The sequence below is a fragment of the Lynx rufus genome, unplaced genomic scaffold (genome assembly GCF_022079265.1).
Source record: "Lynx rufus isolate CCGP_SWC_20201006 ecotype Redwood Valley unplaced genomic scaffold, mLynRuf1.p SCAF_26, whole genome shotgun sequence".
NCBI classification, from domain to species: domain Eukaryota; kingdom Metazoa; phylum Chordata; class Mammalia; order Carnivora; family Felidae; genus Lynx; species Lynx rufus.
Window position 1 is genome coordinate 12,267,563 of NW_025814841.1, and position 23,239 is coordinate 12,290,801.

At 40.7% G+C, this 23,239-nt stretch overlaps 1 protein-coding gene across 1 annotated transcript in view; it reads left to right on the forward strand.

Annotated features, from left to right (window-relative positions):
• The window catches only part of CDH17 (cadherin 17), a 62,352-nt gene that overhangs the window by 14,689 nt on the left and 24,424 nt on the right, over positions 1-23,239 (forward strand). Inside the window, exons 3-10 of the mRNA XM_047089023.1 lie at positions 5,131-5,265; positions 6,192-6,330; positions 8,736-8,894; positions 8,998-9,197; positions 11,964-12,095; positions 12,404-12,554; positions 18,390-18,605; positions 22,405-22,481. Of these exons, the coding sequence (XP_046944979.1) occupies positions 5,131-5,265; positions 6,192-6,330; positions 8,736-8,894; positions 8,998-9,197; positions 11,964-12,095; positions 12,404-12,554; positions 18,390-18,605; positions 22,405-22,481 (1,209 nt within the window). The remainder of the gene's footprint in view (positions 1-5,130; positions 5,266-6,191; positions 6,331-8,735; positions 8,895-8,997; positions 9,198-11,963; positions 12,096-12,403; positions 12,555-18,389; positions 18,606-22,404; positions 22,482-23,239) is intronic.

Below are 23,239 nucleotides of genomic sequence, written 5' to 3' on the forward strand. Positions count from 1 at the left end.
GATTTCATTCTTTTTGATCCTTGAGTAATATTCCAGTGTGTGTGTGTGTGTGTGTGTGTGTATCTTTATCCATTTATCAGTCAATGGACATTTTGGCTCTTTCCATAATTTGGCTATTGTTGATAGCACTGCTCTACACATTGGGGTGCATGTGCCCCTTTGAATCAGCATTTTTGTATCCTTTGGATAAATACCTAGTAGTACAATTACTGGGTTGTAGGTTAGCTCTATTTTTAACTTTTTGAGGAAACTCCATACTGTTTTCCAGAGTGGTCGTACCTGTTTGCATTCCCAGCAGCAGTGCAAAAGTGTTCCCTTTTCTCCGAATCCTCACCAATATCTGTTGTTTCCTGTGTTGTTAATTTTAGCCATCTGACAGGTGTGAGGTGGTATCTCAATTGTGGTTTTGATTTGTATTTCCCTGATGATGAATGATGTTGAGCATCTTTTCATGTGTTTGTTGGCCATCTGGATGTCTTCTTTGGAAAACTGTTCATGTCTTCTGCCCATGTTTTCACTGGATTATGTGTTTTTTGGATGTTGAGTTTGATAAGTTCTTTATGGATTTTGGATACTAATCCTTTATCTGATATGTCATTTGCAAATATTTTCTCCCATTCTGTCGGTTGCCTTTTAGTTTTGTTGGTTGTTTCCTTCACCTTGCAGAAGCTTTTTATCTTGATGAGGTCTCAGTAGTTCATTTTTGCTTTTGTTTCCCTTGCCTCGGGAGACATGTCTAGTAAGAAGTTGCTGTAACCAAGGTCAAAGAGCTTGCTGCTGGTTTTCTCTTCCAGGATTTTGGTGGCTTCCTGTCTTGCATTTAGGTCTTTCATCCATTTTGAGTTTATTTTGTGTATGGTGTAAGAAAGTGGTCCGGGTTCATTTTTCTGTATGTTGCTGTCCAGTTCTCCCAACACCATTTGCTGGAGAGACTGTCTTTATTCCATTGGATATTCTTCCCTGCTTTGTCAGAGAAGAGTTGGCTATAGATTTGTGGGTCCTTTTATGGCTTCTGTATTCTATTACTTTGATCTATGTGTCTGTTTTTGTGCCAGTACCACACTGTCTTGATGATTACAGCTTTGTACTACAGTTTGAAGTCTGGAACTGTGATGCCGCCAGCTTTGGTTTTCTTTTTCAACATTACTTTTGCTATTTGGGGTATTTTCTGGTTCCATACAAATTTTAGAATGGTTTGTTCTAGCTCTGCTAAGAATGTTAGTGTTATTTTGACAGGGATTTCATTGAATGTGTGATTGCTTTGGGTGGTATCAACATTTTAACAATATTTGTTCTTTTGATCCATGAGCATGGAATGTTTTTCCATTTCTTTGTGTCTTCTTTATTTCTTTCATAAGCTTTCTATAGTTTTCAGTGTATAGTTCTTTTATCTCTTTGGTTAGGTTTATTCCTGAGTATTTTATGGTTTTAGGTGCAATTGTAAATGGGATGGATTCCTTGATTTTCTGCCGCTTCATTATTGGTGTATGGAAATGCAACTGATTTCTGTACATTGATTTTATATCCCGCAGCTTTGCTGAACTCATGGATCAGTTCTAGCAGCTTTGGGCAGAGCCTTTCAGGTTTTCCATGTAGTGTATCATCATATCATCTGCGAAGAGTGAAAGTTTGACTTCTTCCTTGCCAATTTGGATGATGCCTTATTTCTTTATGTTGTTTGATTTACTGAGGCTAGAACATCCAACACTATGTTGAGTAACAGTGGTAATAGTGGACACCCTTTTCATGTTCCTGACCTTAAGGGGAAAGCTCTCAGTTTTTCCCCATTGAGGATAATATTAGCTGTGGGTTTTCATATATGGCCTTTGTGATCTTGAGGTGTGTTCCTTCTACCCTGACTTTCTTGAGGGTTTTTATCAAGAAAGGATGCTATATTTTGTCAAATGCTTTTTCTGCATCTATTGAGAGGATCATGTGGTTCTTACCCTTTCTTTTATTAATGTGATGTATCATGTTAATTGATTTGTGGATATTGAACCACCACCACAGCCAAGGAATAAATCCCACTTGATCATGGTGAATAATGCTTTTAATGTGTTGTTGGATTTGGTGGGCTAGTATCATGTTGAGAATTTTTGCATCCATGTTCATCAGGGAGATTGGTCTGTAATTCTTCTTTTTAGTGGGGTCTTTGTTGGGTTTTGGAATACCAAGGTAATGCTGGCCTCATAGAATGAGTTTGGAAGTTTTCCTTCCATTTCTTTTCTTTTCTTTTTTTTTTTTTTTTTTAGAATAGCTTCAAAAGAATAGGTATTAACTCTTCCTTGAATGTTCGGTAGAATTCCCCTGGGAAGTCATCCAGCCCTGGACTCTTGTTTGTTGGGAGATTTTTAATTACTGGTTCAGTTAGTTTACTGATTATGGGTCTGTTCAAATTTTCTTTAAATTTTTTTTAATGTTTATTTATTTTTGAGAGAAAGAGAGATAGAGAGGGAGACAGAGGATCTGAAGCAGGCTCTGTGCTGACAGCAGACAGTCTGATGCTGGGCTCGAACTCACAAACCATGAGATCATGACATGTGCCAAAGTTAGGCGCTTAACTGACTGAGTCACCTAAGTGCCCCCTCAAATTTTCTACTTCTTCCTGTTTCAGTTTTGGTAGTTTATGTTTCTAGGAATATGTCCGTTTCTTCCATATTGACAATTTGTTGGCATATTAATTGCTCATAATGTTCTTTTTTATTGTTTGTATTTCTACAGTGTTGATTGTAATCCTTCCTCTTTCATTCATTATTTGGGTCCTTTTTCTTTTTGATAAATCTGGCTAGAGGTTTATCAATTCTGTTAATTTTTTCAAGGAAACAGCTCCTAGTTTTGTTGATCTGTTCTATTGTTTTTTCGATTTCCATATCATTGATTTCTGCTCTAATCTTTATTATTTCCCTTCTTCTGCTGGTTTTGGGCTTCATTTGCTATTGTTTTCCCAGATCTTTCAGTTGTGTGGCTAGGTTGTGTTTTTGAGACCTTTCTTCCTTCTTTAGGAAGGCCTGGATTGCTATATACTTCCTCCTTAGACTGCCTTTGCTGCTTCCAGAGGTTTTGGACTGTTGTGTTTTCATTTTCATTGGCTTCCATATACTTTTTAATTTCCTTTTTAATTTCTTGGTTAAGCCATTCATTCTTCAGTAGGATGTTCTTTAACCTCCAAGAATTTGTGGTCTTTCCAAATTTTTTCTTGTGATTGATTTCAAGTTTCATAGTTTTGTGGTCTGAAAATATGCGTGATATGATATTGATCTTTCTGTACTTGTTGGGGGCTGATTTGTGACCTAGTATGTGATCTATTCTGGAGAGTATTCCATGTGTACTGGGAAGAATGTGAATTCTACTTTAGGATGAAATGTTCTGAATATATCTACTAAGTCCATCAGGTGCAGTGTGTCATTAAAAGCCATTGTTTCCTTGTTGATTTTCTGCTTAGATGATCTGTCCATTGCTATAAGTGGGATGTTAAAGTCCCCTGCTGTTATGGTATTATTATCAATGAGTTTCTTTCTGTTTGTGATAATTAATTTATATATTTGGGTGTTCCAAGTTGGGGTCATATATATTTACAATTGTTAGATCTTCTTGGTGGAGAGACCCCTTAATTATGACATAATACACTTCATCTCTTGTTACAGGCTTTGTTTTAATATCTAGTTTGTCTGATGAAATATGGCTCCTCTGGCTTTCCTTTGACATCCATTATATTATACGTGAATTTTCAATTTTTTTAAATTTAATTCTTTAAAAAAATTTTTATTTATTTATTTTTTTTAATGTTTATTTATTTTTGAGACAGAGAGAGACAGAGCATGCGCTGAGCATGGGAGGGGCAGAGAGAGAGGGAGACACAGAATCGGAAGCGGGCTCCAGGCTCTGAGCTGTCAGCACAGTCTGATGTGGGGCTCAAACCCATGAATCATAAGATCATGACCTGAACCAAAGGTGGACTCCTAACTGACTGAGCAACCCAGGGATCCCATGAAATTTCTATTCTTGTGGTCCTAAAAGTGCTATAACTATTCCATGAGTAATTACTGATATTTTCTTCATTTCTGAAAAATCAATTAAGATTGTCATATAGAATTTTATCAAGTTGAAGCCACTTTTAAATTGCTTTCTTAACATTAAAATGTCTCTTAATCTTTGTCATAATGTTTAGAAGAACCAAATGACATCTTTTTTTTATCTTAGAAATCACGTTATCCCTTTTAATGTTTCTTTTCTTTTTTTAGTATAATTTATCGCCAAATTGGCTAACATACAGTGTGTGCAGTGTGCTCTTGGTTTTGGGGGTAGATTCCCGTGGTTCACCGCTTACATACAACACCCAGTGCTCATCCCAACAAGTGCTCTCCTCAGTGCCCATCACCCATTTAGAAGCCGATAATGTTAGGGCACCTGGGTGGCTCAGTTGGTTAAGTGTCTGACTTTGGCTCAGGTCATGATCTCACAGTTTGTGGGTTTGAGCCCTGTGTCAGGCTCTGCACTGGTGGTGAAAAGTCTGCTTGGGATTTTCTCTCTCTCCCTCTCTCTGCCCCTTACCCACTTGTGCTCTCTCTCCCTCTCAAAAAAATGAATAAACTTAAAAAAAAAAGAAGCTGGTAATGTTATAGCTTTCAGATATTCTCAGAAAAATCTCATCTAACTACAGCCACAATTTAAAGCATCAATTTGCTTTTATCAATGTGTTAAATTATATTATACATTGTTTCTTGAGGAAATGTATTTTAAAAGATAAATAGTTAATATTCAAGCGGACATTTATTTATTTATTTATTTATTTTAATGTTTATTTTTGAGAGAGAGAGAGAGAGAAACAGAGTGTAAGCCAGGAAGGCACAGAGAGTGAGGGAGACACGGAACTGGAAGCAGGCTCTAGGCTCTGAGCTCTCAGCGCAGAACCTAACATGGGGCTCAAACCCATGAACCACAAGATCATGACTTGATCCCAAGTTTGATGCCTAACCAACTGAGCCACCCAGAGCAAACTTTTGGAATGCACCACTTTAAAAGCTCAGATCTTATTTAGTGATTGTACAAATGAAAACGTTACCTTTTCTACAAATTCTACAACATTGTTTTTTCCTTACAACCTAATCTGATTTTTGCTTTCTTCCCCAGTTTAAGGCCAGTCCTCCTGCTGTGACTTTCAAACTAACTGGAGAGACAGATGGCATATTTCAGATACAACCAGATGGACTTTTGTATCATAACAAAGCCCTGGATAGAGAAACAAGAGCTGTTCACAAACTCCAGGTGAATTGAAACCAGATAAAGGAATCTAACTCCAACCTCTCTGAACATCTTTTATCTTAGAAGAATCACTGGCACCTGCATTTCTTTCACAGAATCCTGTTACGGCTCTCTTGACATTAATGTCATGCTTTGCAAACCTCATTTGTCAATTTTTTACCAACTACAAAGGGATACCCCTTTGGGTATGGCAAAGATACCCTTTTCTTCAGGCTTTTTAACCAGAGTAACCCAATTTAAATTGCCAAGGCCCTCAGAAAGCATTGCTTGCCCAAGCATGGCCATGCTCAAGTACCTGGATCAAAACCAAGCCAACCCTTCTCTGATATTCCACTGGTATCTTCCTTTGGTTGTTGTGTGGGTTCTGGATCCACAGAGAAGGCAGCATCGGTGCTAGGACAGACCTCCTGTGGGCCTTGCAAGAAGCAGAAGTAACCAGTGGTCAGAGGATCTGACTAAAGATAACTTCTCCCTCTTTGTCCTCCTTAGTTTTTCATGGTTTGTAGCTGAATACATGGGAATGGCAGAGAGCTAATTGTAGGAAAAAAAAGAACAAGCAAAAGCTTCCTGTCTGGTAACTTCTATTGGCTTTGCAGGTTGACCACTAAAGTGCTCTGTAAGAGGACATGGCACTTCCACAGCCTTAAGGGTCAAAGTGTTCTTATCTAACTGACTCCAACTATTTAGAAAAGAAGCACGTCCAGTGTCCAGTATACCCTACTGCTGGAAGAACAGTCATGATTAGCCAGATTTAACTGATAGGGTCCCTGTTTTAGTACCTCCCAATATAGGGCTTTTATGGGTGTCTTTCACCCCTATAGTCACAAGGCTATTGGATCTTTGACGTCCAATTTCCTTCAACTGACTTTTGAGTGTGTCATATGAAGTTCAGACTCATCGCGGTGGTTTCCTTTTCCTTTCTACATCAGGTCTCCACCCTGGATGCTTATGGAGCCACAGTGGAGGGCCCAGTTCCCATCACCATAGAAGTGAAGGACATCAATGACAATCGACCCACGTTTCTCCAGCCAAACTATGAAGGCTCAGTAAGACAGAATTCTCGTCCAGGTAAAAGGCAGGCGTCTGGAGATATTTATGGAAAGGTAGAAGAATACCAGGCAGAAGGAGCAGATTTGTATGGCTAACAGCTGCGGCTATCACTCATTAAGCACTTCCTGTCATATTTAAATTTCACAACAGTCATCTAGGAGTTAGTTTATTATCTCCATTGCTCTAAGACATGGTTTCTCAGCTTCGGCACTACTGACATCTTGGACCTGACAATTCTCTTTTTGTCAGGGGCTGTTCTGTCCATGTTAGGATGTTTAGCAGCATCCCTGCCATCTACTCACCAGATGCTGTTAGCAACCCCTCTCCCCAAGCTGTGACAATAAAGATGCCTTCAGACATTGCCAAATGTCACCTGGGGGACAAAATCTCTCCAGTTGAGAACTATGATTCTAGAATGAGCTTTAGAACACCTTAGAGCTGGAAGCACCTGGGTGACTCAGTTGGTTGAGCATCTGACTCCTGGTTTTGGCTCGGGTCATGAGTTCATGGTTCGTGGGTTCAAGCCCCATGTTGGGTTCTGCACTGGCAGTGCAGGAGCCTGCTTGGGACTCTCTCTCTGCCCCTTTCTGTCTACCCCTCCCCCACTTGCTAGAGAGCAAAATAAATAAATAAATAAACAAACAAAAAACTATATAAAAAAAACAATACCTTAGAGCTCTAAGACACTCAAGAATACTCTAGGGAAGTGAGCTCAGTCTCTTACATTCTCCCAGAAATCTACACGCTTATGGTCACTACTGGCTCCCAGTTCTTTTTCTTCTCTTACTTGCAACTCCTGCTTACAGTCCATCCCTTCACTATGCTTCTACCCTTCATTTACGTTAAAGCCCCTCATCAAGGCATTATTGAAGATTTGGGGAGATGAAGGAGCATTATATCATAATATGAATATGAAGAAAACAAATGTGAATATTAGACTTCTGAGTTTTCATAAAGACTCTTGGCCATTTCCACCAACTCAATGTCAAGTTTCCCTCTGTGTTACTTAATCTTGTATCTCTTTCTTCAGTGCCACTTCTAGTAACTCAGGTAGAACATTTCTTCCACTTTATCATGTGCAGCAATTTCACTTTCTGTCCCTGAGACCACAACCAAAGACTCACTTATGAATTCTGCTAAGTAAGAATCTTCTTTTTTTTTAATTAAAAAAATTTTTTTTAATGTTTTATTTATTTTTGAGACAGAGAGAGACAGAGCATGAGCAGGGGAGGGACAGAGAGAGAGGGAGACACAGAATCGGAAGCAGGCTCCAGGCTCTGAGCTGTCAGCACAGAGCCCGATGCGGGGCTTGAACCCACAAACTGTGAGATCATGACCTGAGCCAAAGTCGGACGCTTAACCAAATGAGCCACCCAGGCACCCCAAGAATCTTCTAAGTCTTACCCTTTCTCTCTTCACCAATAGGGTCTTCTAGATCAGTGGTTCCCAAACTTTTTGGTCTCAGGGCTCCTGTGTTCTTTTAAAAATTATTAACAACTCCAAAAATCTTTTGAATATGTGGATTATATCCAGTGATGTGCCGGTAAATGTTTAATAGCTATCTTTCTGAGGGGAGAAGCCCTGATTTGTAACATTTTCCAATTTCTGTGGTATAAATACTCCCAACATGGCTTATTTTAAGCTACCAGTGGTGTTAATAATTGGTTCACAAAGTTTCTGGAAATTCAACCATTGGCTTTCAAGAGCTGGCTCTAGGACATCACTGATTATCAATATTTACCATATTAGAAATTTAAAAAATTAATTCATTGTAAGTAATAATAAACACATTTTAATGAAAGTATTTTTAAGGACAAAAGGAATTATTAAGAATAGCTTTGTTTTAATCTTTGCACATCTTTTTAATAACTGGATTAATTAACTGAAAGCAGTTGGATTCTTGTGTCCTTTTCTGCACCCATTCTGTTGCTATAGGCTGTTTTAGTTGAAGCATATGAAGAAAAACTGGCCCCACACAGATATGCAGTTGGAGAAGGGAGGAGTATTGTAATAGCATCCTCAGATAACTGTGGATATTCTTTGATACTACACCAGAACTCAACAAGTGGTGGTTTCTTAAAGGCTGGTGACAATGTGAAATCTGAAACTATACCAAAGCCTTTTTTTTGATACTCCTTTATGCTAAAATCCATCAAATTATCTTGTGCTTGACTGGATCTTTTACATGTGTATGACTCCATCAAACCTAAAATAATCTCAAAGACCCCTACAAGTCCCTGGACCATACTTCAAGAAACCCCATCCTAGGGGAAGGAAGCAGAGTAAAGATTTATTTCCCCACTGGTATAAATTATGGTACCTTCCCCCATCCTATCTCTGCCTCTTAGAAGATAAAAGTGGCTATGGTTGGTTTGGATTTCAATTAACATGTTTTTCCTCTCTGGATATGTTTTGTTAAACAGGAAAACCCTTCATGTATGTCAATGCTACAGACCTGGATGACCCAACTACTCCCAATGGTCAGCTTATTTATGAAATTATCATCCAGCTTCCCAAGATCAATGATGTCATGTACTTTCAGATCAACAACAAAACAGGGGCAATTTCCCTTACCCTAGAAGGTAAGTCAAATGATGCCCTCATAAGACTGAGTCAGGAAGAGGGACCTAGAGCTATGTTACCCTTGGAGACATTTCCTTTTCTCTTCTCTCCTACTTCTTATAGGATCTCGGGAATTGGATCCCATTAAGAATCCTTCCTACAGACTGGTGGTCTCAGTGAAGGACATGGGAGGCCAGAATGATCATTCCTTCAGTGACAGCACATCTGTGAACATTATGGTGAAGGAGAATATTTGGAAAGCACCAGAGCCTGTGGAGATTGTAGAAAACTCAACTGATCCTCACCCCATCAAAATCACTCAGGTAGTGCCCAAGGAATGTCTCCAGACTACGAGATAACTTTTTTTTTTAGTTTATTTATTTATTTTTGAGAGGGAGAGGGAGAGAGGGAGAGAGAGAGAGCACAAGCAAGGGACACAGACACAGACACGGACACAGAATCTGAAGCAGGCTCCAGGCTCTGAGCTGTCAGCGCAGAGCCTGACACAGGGCTTGAACCCACAAACTGCAAGATCATGACTTGAGCCGAAGTCGGATGCTCAACCAACTGAGCCACCCAGGCGCCCCTCAAGACAATGAGATAAATGGCCTCACTTTGTAGAGACCCTCTGTCATGGTCTTCACTGATATATTTATTGGGTACATTTTTACATAGCATAATTATAAAACAAACTAAATAGACAAAGTCTCTGGCCCTGAGTCTCTGGAGTTTATTAGTTTATTATCATGGGTAAACCCTGGACTTTACCAACTTGGATTCAGATACACACACATACACACACACACACAAGCTTTAAAAAAGAATTGTACTCACCTTCCCTTCCAAGTAGATACTACTAATATACATGATTTGAATAACAGTTGCAAATATTTTTGAAAGACTGCTTCTTATTCTTGTGAGAAAATCTCTATCCAATAGACTCATCCCATCAGAGACTGAGGGAAAGACACAGGACTGGCCAAGAGTAGGAGTCAAGTAGGCAACCTGTACTCTTGGAGACCACCCTCCTGCGACTCCATCTCCTATATGTGCCTCTACTCTTCATTCAAATGTCCCCCCTCTTCCCACCTCTGTGGTTGGTGCTCTTACCCTGGGTCCCCTCCTACCTTAGATCCTGGAAATCTACCTTCAGGTCCACCCAGATCTGATATTTTCTGTAAGATCAGGGGGTTCCTTGACGTGAAAACTGTGGGTTAGTGAGAGAGCACTAGATTTTGAAGCAGATAACCAAAACCACATGCCTCCTCCATTATTTTAATGACTGATCACGAATAAGCCATTTAACTCCTCTGAGCCCCAGCTCCTCTTCAATAAAATGGGGATAATAATACCTCTCTTGTTGTTGTGAAGAGTAACTCAGCAACAGTATTTGTGAACATGGATAAAAGGTTTTAATATTATGAGTCTCAGTCTGTAGTTCCCCTAAGATATTTTTCTGAATGATGTTGTTAAGAGGTCCTGGAATGGCCCATCCCATCATACCTATTGTCAATCTTTTTTAAAATTTTTTTTTCAACGTTTATTTATTTTTGGGACAGAGAGAGACAGAGCATGAATGGGGGAGGGGCAGAGAGAGAGGGAGACACAGAATCGGAAACAGGCTCCAGGCTCTGAGCCATCAGCCCAGAGCCTGACGCGGGGCTCGAACTCACGGACCGCGAGATCGTGACCTGGCTGAAGTCGGACGCTTAACCGACTGCGCCACCCAGGCACCCCATACCTATTGTCAATCTTAAAAGGATTTTTATTTATTGAAATACTGAATTAATGAACTTCACCTTCGGGATGAAAAAAAAGAATGAAAGCAAGAGATATTCTGCTTTATCAGCTAAGAAAATGTGTCAGGACTCACAGCCATGCAAATTTCAGACTTGGGGCCTTTACTAAAGTCTTATTTATTATGTAGGTTATCCCCACAAGGACTTAGAAATGCTAAAAAGAGCACACGTGTTTGTTCATTCTCAGGGCTGTCAATGTAAAGAAATTCGAGGTGCTGCACCTAATACCCAGGCCTGGGGAAAGTGCTTTGGGTGTCTTGAGACCCAGGAAGAAGAGTAGAGGGAACAGCTCAAGAGAAAAGAAGTCAGACTGAATTTTTAGGACACGAGGGGAGCTCTCTTAGAACCAAGAACATGGTCTTTGGCTTGACAGGAGGGTGGTGTTTAAACAGCTAACAAGGGGCAAGGGTGGTTCCTTGATACCCTTCCCAAGCTGGTCTGAGAGGATAGTTTAGTCTGGAAATTTCTCATAGCCATAGAGAAATTTCTCATAGCCATAGACATTGTGCCCTGGTTTCCTCACTTATAAAATGGGTATAATAGTCTCTACCTCTCCACCTCATGGGGCTCTTTGAAAATTTAATGAAATCGTACATAAGAGTGTTTAGAATTGTGTCTGGCATGTGGCAGATCCTCTGTAGGTGTTATTATAAGTATTAGAATGTCAGAGAGGCCAGGCTGTGTCTCTAGCAAGTTGACTGATCTTACCATTCAGTTTATTTTTTGCCAAGTTGTTTACGAACAACACTAGGAGTTGGCAGTTATTCTTGTCTTTGGAGTCTCTAAGACTAAATATTTAGGGGATGAATGTGCTTTATTTATGTACTATTTGTCTTACTTAAATAATGGCATGGAGAAGAGTTTAGAGTGTCTCCTACTGCTTTTATCATTGCCATTGTTGAGTTTCAGAAACTTGTCCTATGTCATGGATTTGTTCTCAGATAGTACCAGCTGCAAAGTACTTTTTGTTTCTTGAACTAATGTTTCATGGATATGAAGTCTCCATGGTCAGACCTCCAAAGGAGCAACCCACAAATTCTTTAAAGATTCACAAAGACCTGCTTTAGAGAAGAAAAACACCCCTGTGTGCTTTTTTTGAGCAATGTAACTTGGTAAAACAAGAAAACAAAAGGCTTAATTTTGGTTGAGTATGAAGTAGTTCTAGGAAAACACAGACATAAAAACAAGATCGTCAGAAATTTCAAATTGAAAACCGGAAAATTGTTTATTCCTTTCCGGTTCTCTTGGTCCTGATCTATCTTTTCTCGCAATTCACCCTGGGCCCTGTAGGTGCAGTGGAATGAGCCAGGTGCACAATACTCCTTAGTTGAAAAGGAGAAGCCGTCAACTTTACCGTTTTCAATTGACCAGGAAGGAGGTATTTATGTGACTCAGCCCTTGGACCGTGAAGAAAAGGATTCGGTGAGTAAGTCTGGGAGGAGTTTCACAGATAGCAAGACGGAGTCCAGTGCCTACAGACAACTAAATGCAGAATCGATTCTACATAAAAACAACAACGACAACCAGAGCCCCAAACCGTGTTCTGGACCCCAGTATATTATTTCTCTCAAAGACATGAGAGCACGCCCACAGATCCAACTCATTTCATTTTTTCTCGTCTTCCAGCTCTAAGTAAATTGAAAATAAAGGGGTAAATCCAAGCTGTTTCCTCTGCCTTTTAAAGGGGATGATGGAGGAGTCCTGTCTTAACACTGATCTTCCTGTTGTAGTATGTTTTTTATGCCGTGGCAAAGGATGAGATTGGAAAACTGCTTGCCCTCCCACTGCAAATTCGTGTAAAAGTGAAAGACATTAATGATAATCCACCTACATGTCCATCTGCGGTGACCGTATTTGAGGTCCAGGAGAATGAAGATATAGGTAAGAAAAGAGAGCTGTTCGAAGCTGTGTAACTCTCCACCATATATTACCTCTGTAAGCCCTTTCTCCTCTCTACCAGGTGGTGGGTGGGCAGGTAAGCCTGGTCGGGGATCGGTTGTCCGTGTCTAGCACAGCGCAGAGATTGAATACACTTTGGACTCCCATAGGTACAGTATTTTGGCTCAAACGTATGTGGGTGGTGCTCTGAAACTGGAGCTTTTATGACTACGACCACCACTATATTGCTACTACTACTACCCATTTACTACTACCAACTACCCCGATTATCATAACCATTTATGGATGCCAGGATCCTGTATACATATATAAGGTTATCTCATGTACAAGGTTGTCCCATCAATTCTTATTTGCCCTTCTAACAATCCGATAAAATCTCGTCAAACTTGCTAAATGATTTAAATGATCATTTACATCCAATGTCAGATACCTTACAATAAGTAAGCACTATGAATGCAAGTTGGCTTTTGACCCTTGATTCTCCCTCTCTAGGAATCAAATAATTGTTGAGGAAGATGGTAGATGAAGCTCAAGTCCTACCTATTTTTGTCCTTTCGTTCTCAATTTGCTTTGTTTCTTTTCACTGTGTTGAATGATGGCTTTGGTTCTGTACAGAGGACAACTGCTAGGAGAACATTATGATGTCTGGGAGGTTTTTTTTAGCTTTATTTATTTTTAGAGAGGAAGAGAAAGAGCACATGCATGGGAGGGGCAGAGAAAGAGGGGGAGAGAATCCCAAGCAGGCTCTGTGCTGTCAGCATGGAACCCAATGCAGAGCTCAAATTCACAAACCACAAGATCATGACCTGAGCTGAAACCAAGAGTTGGATGCTTAACTGACTGAGCCACCCCGGTACCCCTGATTTCTAGGAGTTTTAGGACTTCCCTGGATTTGGCACAATGCTTGTCTATTACCCCTTGGTAATGAGCCCATTGGTTGAACAGGCTGGCATTTCTTCCTTCCTTCCTTCCTTCCTTCCTTCCTTCCTTCCTTCCTTTCTCTCTCTTTCTTTCTTTCTTTCTTTCTTTCTTTCTTTCTTTCTTTCTTTCTTTTTCTTTCTTCCTTTCTTTTTAATTTTATTTTTTTAATTTACATGCAAATTAGTTAGCATCTAGTGCAACAATGATTTCAGGAGTAGATTCCTTAATGCCCCTTACCCATTTAGCCCATCCCCCCTCCCCCAACCCATCCAGTAACCCACAGTTTGTTCTCCATATTTAAAAGTCTCTTATGTTTTTGTCCCCCTCCCTGTTTTTATATTATTTTTGCTCCCCTTCCCTTATGTTCATCTGTTCTGTGTCTTAAAGTCCTCATATGAGTGAAGTCATATGATTTTTATCTTTCTCTGACTAATTTCACTTAGCATAATACCCTCTAGTTTCATCCACATAGTTGCAAATGGCAATATTTCATTCTTTTTGATTGCTGAGTAATACTCCATTGTATATATATACCACATCTTCTTTATCCACTCATCCATCAATGGACATTTGGGCTCTTTCCATACTTTGGCTATTGTTGATAGTGCTGCCATAAACATTGGGGTGCCTGTGTCCCTTCGAAACAGCACACCTGTATCCCTTGGATAAATACCTAGTAGTGCAATTGCTGGGTCAGAGGGTAGTTCTATGTTTAATTTTTTGAGGAACCTTCACTGTTTTCCAGAGTGAGTGCACCAGTTTGCATTCCCACCAGCAGTGCAAAAGAGATCCTCTTTCTCGCATCTTTGCCAAAATCTGTTGTTGCCTGAGTTGTTAATGTTAGCCATTCTGACAGATGTAAGGTGGTATCTCATTGTGGTTTTGAATTGTATTTCCCTAAAAGATACTTTCTTTAAATTTTATTTATTGAAATAAAATTGTTGTTGCCTGAGTTGTTAATGTTAGCCATTCTGACAGGTGTAAGGTTTTATCTCATGGTGGTTTTGATTTGTATTTCCCTGATGATGAATGATGTTGAGCAGTTTTTCATGTGTTGGTTGCCATCTGGATGTCTTCTTTGGAGAAGTGTCTATTCATGTCTTTTGCCCGTTTCTTCACTAGATTATTTGTTTTTTGGGTGTTGAGTTTGATAAGTTCTGTATAGATTTTGGATACTAACCCTTTATCCAATATGTCGTTTGCAAATATCTTCTCCCATTCCATCAGTTGCCTTTTGATTTTGCTGATTGTTTCCTTTGCCGTGCAGAAGGTTTTTATTTTGATGAAGTCCCAATAGTTCATTTTTGCTTTTGTTCCCCTGCCTCTGGAGAAATGTTGAGTAAGAAGTTGCTGCAGCCGAGGTCAAAGACGTTTTTGCTTGCTTTCTTCTTGAGGATTTGGATGACTTCTTGTCTTACGTTTAGGTCTTTCATCCATTTTGAGTTTATTTTTGTGTATGGTGTAAGATAGTGGTCCAGGTTCATTTTTCTGCATGTCGCTCTCCAGTTTTCCCAGCACCATTTGCTGAAGAGACCATCTTTATCCCATTGGATATTCTTTCCTGCTTTGTCAAAGATTAGTTGGCCATACGTTTGTGGGTCCATTTCTGGGTTCTCTATTCTGTTCCATTGATCTGAGTGTCTATTTTTTGTGCCACAGGCTGGCATTTCTTGAAATGTCTTTGTCTGTTGTTTTGTGCAAGATTAGACTGCCCCTCCTAGGGCCTTGCTGTCCTTGTAAGCAGACCCTCCTATACCTTGTGGACCTTCTTACCATTTTCTTTTGATCTCTCTACTCTTCTTGCTACACATTTTTGGCACAGTGGGTGCCGTTCTGGCAGCTTGATGAGTACTGCTCCTGTGGCTCATTTGCTCAATGCTCACAGTTTTGTTTTGTTTTTTTCTTTTCTTGCTGTCAGGAGTCCTATACAGGTTACCTATTGTCTGCGTGTTCTGCTCAGGTCCTCTTTTTTTCATTTATTCTAATTCTTGCTGCAGTAGGAAAGGTCAAATGACAGCTTGAAGGATTGTAGTTGATTATAAGGAAGAATCTTCCAACAGTGACAGTTGTGTAAGAACGAAATGTATTACAATAGCCAAGAAATACTTGTGGCATCACCCTTTTTGAAAACCTCCCAAATTTCTGGTCTGTGATGCTAAATGAAGGTAGAGGATCTTTGAAGAACTTTCCAGCTGATCACTCAAGTTTTTTTGTTTAGGGCCTAACATTTAGTGTATTAGTTGTCTATTGCTACATAACAAATGTCCCCCAAACTTCACAGTTTCAAACAAATATTTATTATATCAAAGTTTCTGTGAGTCAGGAATCAGAGTGTAGCTCAGTTGGGTACCTTTGATTCAGAGGGGAAGCTTGGGTGTGGGGGGCAGTGAGAGCTCGAAAAATGGTGACCAAGATGAAAGTCAGTATTTTTATAATCTAATCCCTGAGGTGCCATCCATCATTTTACCATATTCCATTCATTAGAAGTGAGTCACTAGGCCCAACCCACATTCAAGAGGTGGGGGTTATTCCAGGGCATTAATATGGGAGAGGTCATTGGGAACAATTTTAAAAGCTGCCTACCTTTGGGAAGAGGATAGTACTAGCTTTCTGAGACTGGTGAAGAACTCATTGTTGGTAGAATAAACTGTTCAGGGACCCAGGGGATATTTGCTTCTCTAAAGGTGAGAATTTATTTTGTAGCTATATTTCACAAGGTGTCAAATGGTGGATGTAATGGGCCAGGAATTCTTATAAATCAGCACAGATTGAGTCTGTTCTCTATATTTAGCCTAAACAAAGATTTAGTATCTTTAGTGTCTTTTATTAGCCAAAATCTCGTAGGACTCATGTCCCCAAGTTTTAGCAATGCCAATATTAATTCTGAAATCCCACTCGTTACCAAGTTCTATGTGCTCATACAGGAAATTTCGTTTCTCGTAAAAGGCCCACCTCCCTGCCCCACCTGCCTAAACTATTTCTGAGTGTCCCAAGATATGCTGTATATACCTCTGAATCAATTCAGGCTGCCACCTGCTCCTGGCCTTTGTCACTCAGAGACATGGCCCTCCGTTTACTTCTGGCCCACCCAAAACATTCTCTGCTCCCACTAAGTAGCATCCTCTACTGGAATTTCCCCAGCCATTGATGTTGATAGTCCTCATGGTGACTCTGACAGCTGGAATTTTCCTGTGGGGTGGGAGAAGAACAGTGTCCTCTGTGTTACACTTACTTGCTGAGAGGAAAGGTCCAAGGGCTGCTCAGACCACAAAGGATCACAGAATTTAGTAAGATACTCTTTCATTCCAACACACATATTTTTAAGGGCAGATGTATGCCACAGAGGTGACTTGGTTATAATGGACTCAGAACCATATTAGATAAATATTTGCCTATGCCCTGTAGATCATAATGCCCCCTCCCCAGCCCATGAGACACATCTACATGTGTCTGGTTCCATTATAGACAAAACATGCATACTTCTCTACCTCTCCTGTCAAAAAAAAAAAATCTCTAAATTTCCATGTAAGTCAGTTGATGCAAATTGATTGGGGAAGGGGTGAAACTTAACTCCACAACTGGGATGTATTCAAATTTTAGCCCCAAGGTGGAACTTTTACTGCATGTTGAGAAACCCACAGTTCTCGTTTCACAGAGCAAGACGATCCAGAACCTATTAGAACTCACTCAGAACTAGAGGGAGCAGTGAGTCATAGCCTCTGACTTCTGGAACTCCCTGGACCAAAACACTTACCAGCATAAAATACATGGGGCTATAAACTGCACCAAGGTGGGGGATGTGTGCCTGTTCTTTGCCCTGTGTTATCTTTGGGGTGGGGTCAGTCTCTGCAACCAGTGCATAAAGTTGCTTAGAAGCAAGCCACAGTTGGCTCAGCCTTGTTTCGTTACACCATTTGTCTTGTCTATCAGTGTCCAAGGGGGGCCATAACAAATGACCACAAAGTTGGTGCCTTCAAACAACAGAAATGTATTCTCTCTCAGTCCCGGAGGCTAGAAGTCTAAAATCAAGGTGCCAGCCATGAGAGAATTCTTTCTTGCCTCTTCTAGCTTCTGGTGGTTCCTGGCATTCCTTGACTGCTTAAGGCGTCACTCTAGTCTTTGCCTCCTCCTTCACGTGGCCACCTCCTCTGTGTGTGTCTTGTGTCTTCCCTTCTTCTAATAAGAACAGCAATCACTGGATTTAGCCTACTCTAAATTTAGGATGATTTCATCTCAAGATCCCTAACTAATTACATCTGCAAAGACTCTATTTCCAAATAAGGTCACATTTTAGGTTTCAGGTGGACATGAATTTTGTAGGACACTATTTGCTATGGGCTGAATTGTGTCCCCTCTAAAACACATATGGTGAAATCCTCAGTATGTCAAAGGAGAAATATTATTTAGAACTAGGTTCGTTAAAGAGGTAGTTAAGTTGAAATGCTTCCATTAGTGTGGGTCTTAATCTAATATGAATGGTGTCATTCTAAGAAGAGAAAATCTGGACTCGGACATGTACAGAGGACTGGCTATGTGAAGACATGGGAAGACAGCCATCTGGAAACCAAGGAGAGAAGTCTTAGAACCAACCAACACTGCTAACATCTTGATCTCAGATCTTTAGCTTTCAGAAACTGTGAGAAAATAAAGTTCTGTTGCTAAATCTATCCAACCTGTGGTACTTTGTTATGCTGGCCCTGTCAGACTAATATACTGCTCGATGTACTACACTATGGAAAGAGTGAGAAGAACCAAATAAATCTAAGAACTTTAGTCTGCTACTCAAAGTTATTTACAGCACTTTCTAGGAAACTGCTTATCCAGTGAAACCCTTTTTAATACAGTAGATTAAATAGAGCCTGTAATGGATGGATTCCCTTTATTCCTTCTCCACAGGTAGCAATATTGGGACTTTTATTGGCCATGACATGGATGAAGAAAATACTGCCAACAGTGTTTTAGTATACAAAATTGTGGATCAAATTCCCAAACTTCCCAAGGAAGGACTCTTCCTGGTCCAAACCTACTCGGGAGTGGTCCAGTTGGCTGGGCAGTCCTTGAAGAAGCAAGACACTCCGCAGTACAATTTGACAATAGAGGTGTCTGACAAAGGTTAGTGTCATGTTCACTGTCAAAAGTGAAATACTGTTTTACTTCCAGTTGCGATTTGTTAAGCTGCTCTAATGCCTGGGTGTATTACAGAATGCCATTTGAGAGTTCTTCCTTCCTTTATTAAAACACACATGGAACATAGAGGGAGTTGGCCCAACATGGTAAAGGCCAGAGTTACATACAGTTCAGGCATCAGAACCATTAGACCACAATACAAACCTAACCTTGAATGGAGGAGAGAAGGAAAGAAGGCTGGTGGGAGTACCATAGATCATTAAGAGAAAAAAAAAAAAAAAGGAAAAAATGAAAAGTTGGCCAAGGTCATTGAGGAGTCCAAGGTTAGCCATCAAAAGAGTCTATGATCTCCTTGAACATGCCTGCCTTGGCATGCCTGCCTTCCTCGGTCACTGGCTGGGGCAGCCCATGGGAAGTGAGGCCTCAGTGCAAATGTGCTGATGGATTTCAAAGCACAGCAGCGGGGCCATTGTCAATTAAGTTCCCTGTTGTTGGAAGTCAGCAAGGCACGTTCTCATGGCTGCTGTGATCACGAACCAGCCTGTTAATTGTATTTTTCTATTCTCCCTTTCAGACTCCAAGGACTCTATTGTATGAAAGTGGGGGAGCAATACACTTGGGGGAGTTCTGTTTTCTCTCAGCTTCCAGTTGGCCATGTAACATCACCAGGAGACATTGTTCCTTATTCCCGTACAATTTCAAAGCAAGTGGTTCTTAATCTTTGTCGGTCCCAGGACCCTTTGAAACTCTGATGAAAACGGTGCATTCTCTAAGAAACGCACACATTTTCAGACAAGTGTGCATAGACATACAAAAACACATGTATTCATAGCCAGATTTATTTGAGGGGCACACACACTCCTAGGTTAAGAATCTTTCTTTGAGTTAACTAGCACCGAATGTCACACGACCAATAGTTCAGTAACTGTTGAGCTAGGAGTCATAGATTATATAGGTACAGAGAAGAAGAGAGCATCATTTGACACCACTCTTCACCTTTCCCCCTTTATATGGATATTGATATACTGAAGAGAATTAGGGTTTAATAGGCCTCTACTACAGACTTTTTGGAAGTTAGTAATTTGGCAAATATTGAGGGCCTGATATATGCCTAGCATTACGTTAAGAGGTACAACAGAAGTCAGTATAATAAATCATCCCTTCCTATGATGAATTAACAGTTTCATGCCTTTAGCCATCCGTTCTTTTGGCAAATAGTTATTGAGCGCTTACCTTGCATAAGATACCATTCAAGGTACTGAAGATACATAGATGAATAAGACCCAGTGTCTGTCCTCAAGGAGCATTTCATGATAAAGGAGATGGACATGTGAATAAATAAATTACAAGAAACATGTACAAGGTAGCCCATGAAGGAAATGAGTGACTCAGTGGAGGGAGAGGGCAGGTAAGGCTTTCTGGAAGGGGTTTCATTGAACTGAGTTTTGAAGGATGAATATGACAAGTTATAAAATAGTGCAGGGCTTATAGAGAAGAAATTCCATCTGCAAATGCATTGAGACCTGAAGCAATTTGAGACTACAAGAGCATAAGGTGGAAATCAGATTACAAATTCTCTATGTTCGTGAGTACATCTATATAGAAAATGTGGACCAGATCATGAAATATATTTATTCATAAATATATACGTGTGTATGTGTATTGTTGGAATGAAACATTCAATTGTACACTACTCTAGCCTAGAGACTAGGCTTAATTAACATAGTTGTACATAAAATCCTGGCTCACTGTTGGCCCAACTTGAGGTTTGTGCAGAGCGAGGAGCCAGCAAGTTCAGGTCCTGAGACCACCTCTCCTCCATCCTCCCTGCACCAGCCCCGCCCCCCACCACAATGTTAGCTATTCTTGTTGTCTGCAAATATTCCAGGGACTGACCCCAGCTTTAATCAGCATCCATTATTATAATTCGAATGTTATTAGATCACAAGCCTGGCCTCATGTCCGGTGCTTTGAACACCATTCATGCCTGAGTATGTTTGTCAGGATCCTAGCAGCAAACAGTTCCTCAAAAGGAATAACCAAGAAGAGTTTAAAGAAGGGGTTATTTGCAAAGGTTGAAGGCAAGGTTAAGGGAAAGCAATGGGAGGTGTGAAGCATAATAGACGGCCTGCCTTCCACGGAGGCGGAGGCGGGGTGGGAAGGGGCAAGGGAAGGGAACATTCCCGGAAGGAGCAAGACCTGTACTTGTACCTATAGGAGAGGCTGCTGGCAAAGGGGAACTGCCCCCGACTTCTGTCCTCCCACCCCTCCTCCCATCTCCTGTCACTGCTGCCATTGGCAGCACCCAGGGTGTCCGCCATGTAGTTAGTTTCTGAGGTCAGCCTCCCAGGGCACAGAGCAGGGTGAAGGGTGGAGAGCAGACAGAGAGAGCAAAGGGAGCACATGGATTTGAATCCTGGCTCAACCACTAGTTAGTGTGTGACCTCGGTAAGCTTATCTAGCATTTCTATCCTGTGGTGTCCTCATTCGTGAACTAAATGAGAATGATGATAGTACTTACGTCATGAAATTAGCCTGAAGATGAAATGAGTAATGCTGGTAAAGCACTGATACAATGCTGAAGATTTGCGTTGGGATAAGAACCTCAGTTCTGTTGTTATTGACATTTCATTCATTCGTTCATTCATTCATTCATTCATTCGTTTATATTTAAGAGAGAGAGTGCTCTCTAGTGCAAGTGGGGGAGAGGGGCAGAGGAAGAGAGAGAATCCCAAGCAGCCTCCATGCTCAGTGCAGAGCCTGACACGTGGCTCGATCCCATAACCCTGGGATCATGACTTGAGCCAAAATCAAGTTGGATGTTCAACTGACTGAGCCACTCAGGTGCCCAGTTATCAACATTTTATAGAAAACCTAACTGAGGCACAGAGTCCTTGAGTGACACACACCAAGCTCTTACACATCTGGTAAGTGACAGAGTCAGATTTTAACAGTGGGACTCCAGAGCCCTGAGTCTTAGCCATTATACAACATAATATATCATGGCTTAGAACCATGGGGACCCCAGAAAAGAAACTGTCACGTTGTTCCTCACTCTGGATATTTCCCTGGGCACCCCATTCCCATCTGTATTCTGTGTCCCTCTTGGACCTAGGTTGAACCTGCTCTCTCTTGACCAGATATTTGAATAGTCAAACCCACCCTCAAAGCCTGTGTTATTTCCCAAAGGGTTCCAAAGGGTCAGCTACCTCTGACCCCCTCTCACCTCCTACAGGCTGGATAGCCAGGCTTTTTGAAGAGGGCTAACTGTAACACTTCCTCCCTCATTTGGAGGAAAGGGAACAGGTACCTGACTTTCCCACCATAGAGGACAGAGAAGCAGGATGGTAAGTACTGGAAGTGTTCAGAGAAGGAAAGACAGCTAGCTGGGCTATTCAGGGAAGGCTTTCTGGAAAGATAGTTTTGCACTAGGCTTTGAAGGCTACAAAAGTTTCACTAGTTAGAAAAGAGAGGTTGGTTGCTTCACAGGAAAAAAACCCAAACTGCCTTGATCAGGACAAGCCTTACCGAGGAAGGGGCATGTGTTCCATGTGCCTGGAGCGCCCAGAGGAATTTCTTCCAGGGCTTTCTCCAGCCTCCTTTTGGTGACCTGCTTGTGGGTACAGGTGGCGAGCAGAGAATTCTGTTTCCCCAAAAACTGCATGTCAGTAGCAGAATTCTGGCTGTGGCTGTCACTTGCCTTGCCAATGTTTTTCTTGCAGATTTCTAATTTTAATGCATGATTTCTAACGAAAAATTATTGTCATATGACTTTGCCTTTCAGATTTCAAAACCCTCTGTCACGTGGAGATCAATGTTATTGATATCAATGATCAGATCCCCATCTTTGAAAAATCAGATGTGAGTAGTTTTCATCTGTTTTTTTCTTTATTTTGTTCATATTACTTGACCCTTACTTCTGCGATAAAGACACTGTAAGTAGTTAGGAAAAATTCCAGACTTTAAAGGTAGCTTTAGGCAAACTGGTAACAAACCCAGACACCATCTTCAGTGGAAATCTTCAGGGAACAATAGCATTCACTGTTATAGTATATAACCGCGTTTATAAACAGAATTTTATAAACTTCTACCAATGGCTCATTTCTTCCAAGGGCTTGCTTAAAAGCTGCACCCGCAATCTTTGTCAAATGGAATGGAGTTGAATGGCTAATTGCAATTTGTCATTATATATTGTGTGACAATAAATGGTCTCAGACCAGCATTTTTAGTAAAAAATGTGATGTTTGGAATATTGGCACTTTCCACTCCTTTTGCAATAATTGGGTAAGAGAAAGGAGAAGAAAAACTAACCTCTCGGTTAAGCTCAAGAAGGATGTGCTTAAGACATTTGCAAGAATTACGAAAATTGGTCAGAAAAAGCAGGAGAAAAAGGATCAGTAGAGAACGTCAAGAAAAATATTTCACATATTTTGATTTGGGCTTTAAACTTGGGGTGGTTTTACCACTGCTTCCCTTAAAAGGGATGTCTCTCTTTATTCTAGAGCAGAGGGAAGCCCATTTGACTAGATTGTTAGGTCATGTTTGAAGTCAGTTATGGGACGGTCCAGAGCCCTGTGATGATGATCACAAATCAAAATAGGGACAAGGCTGTGACAAGG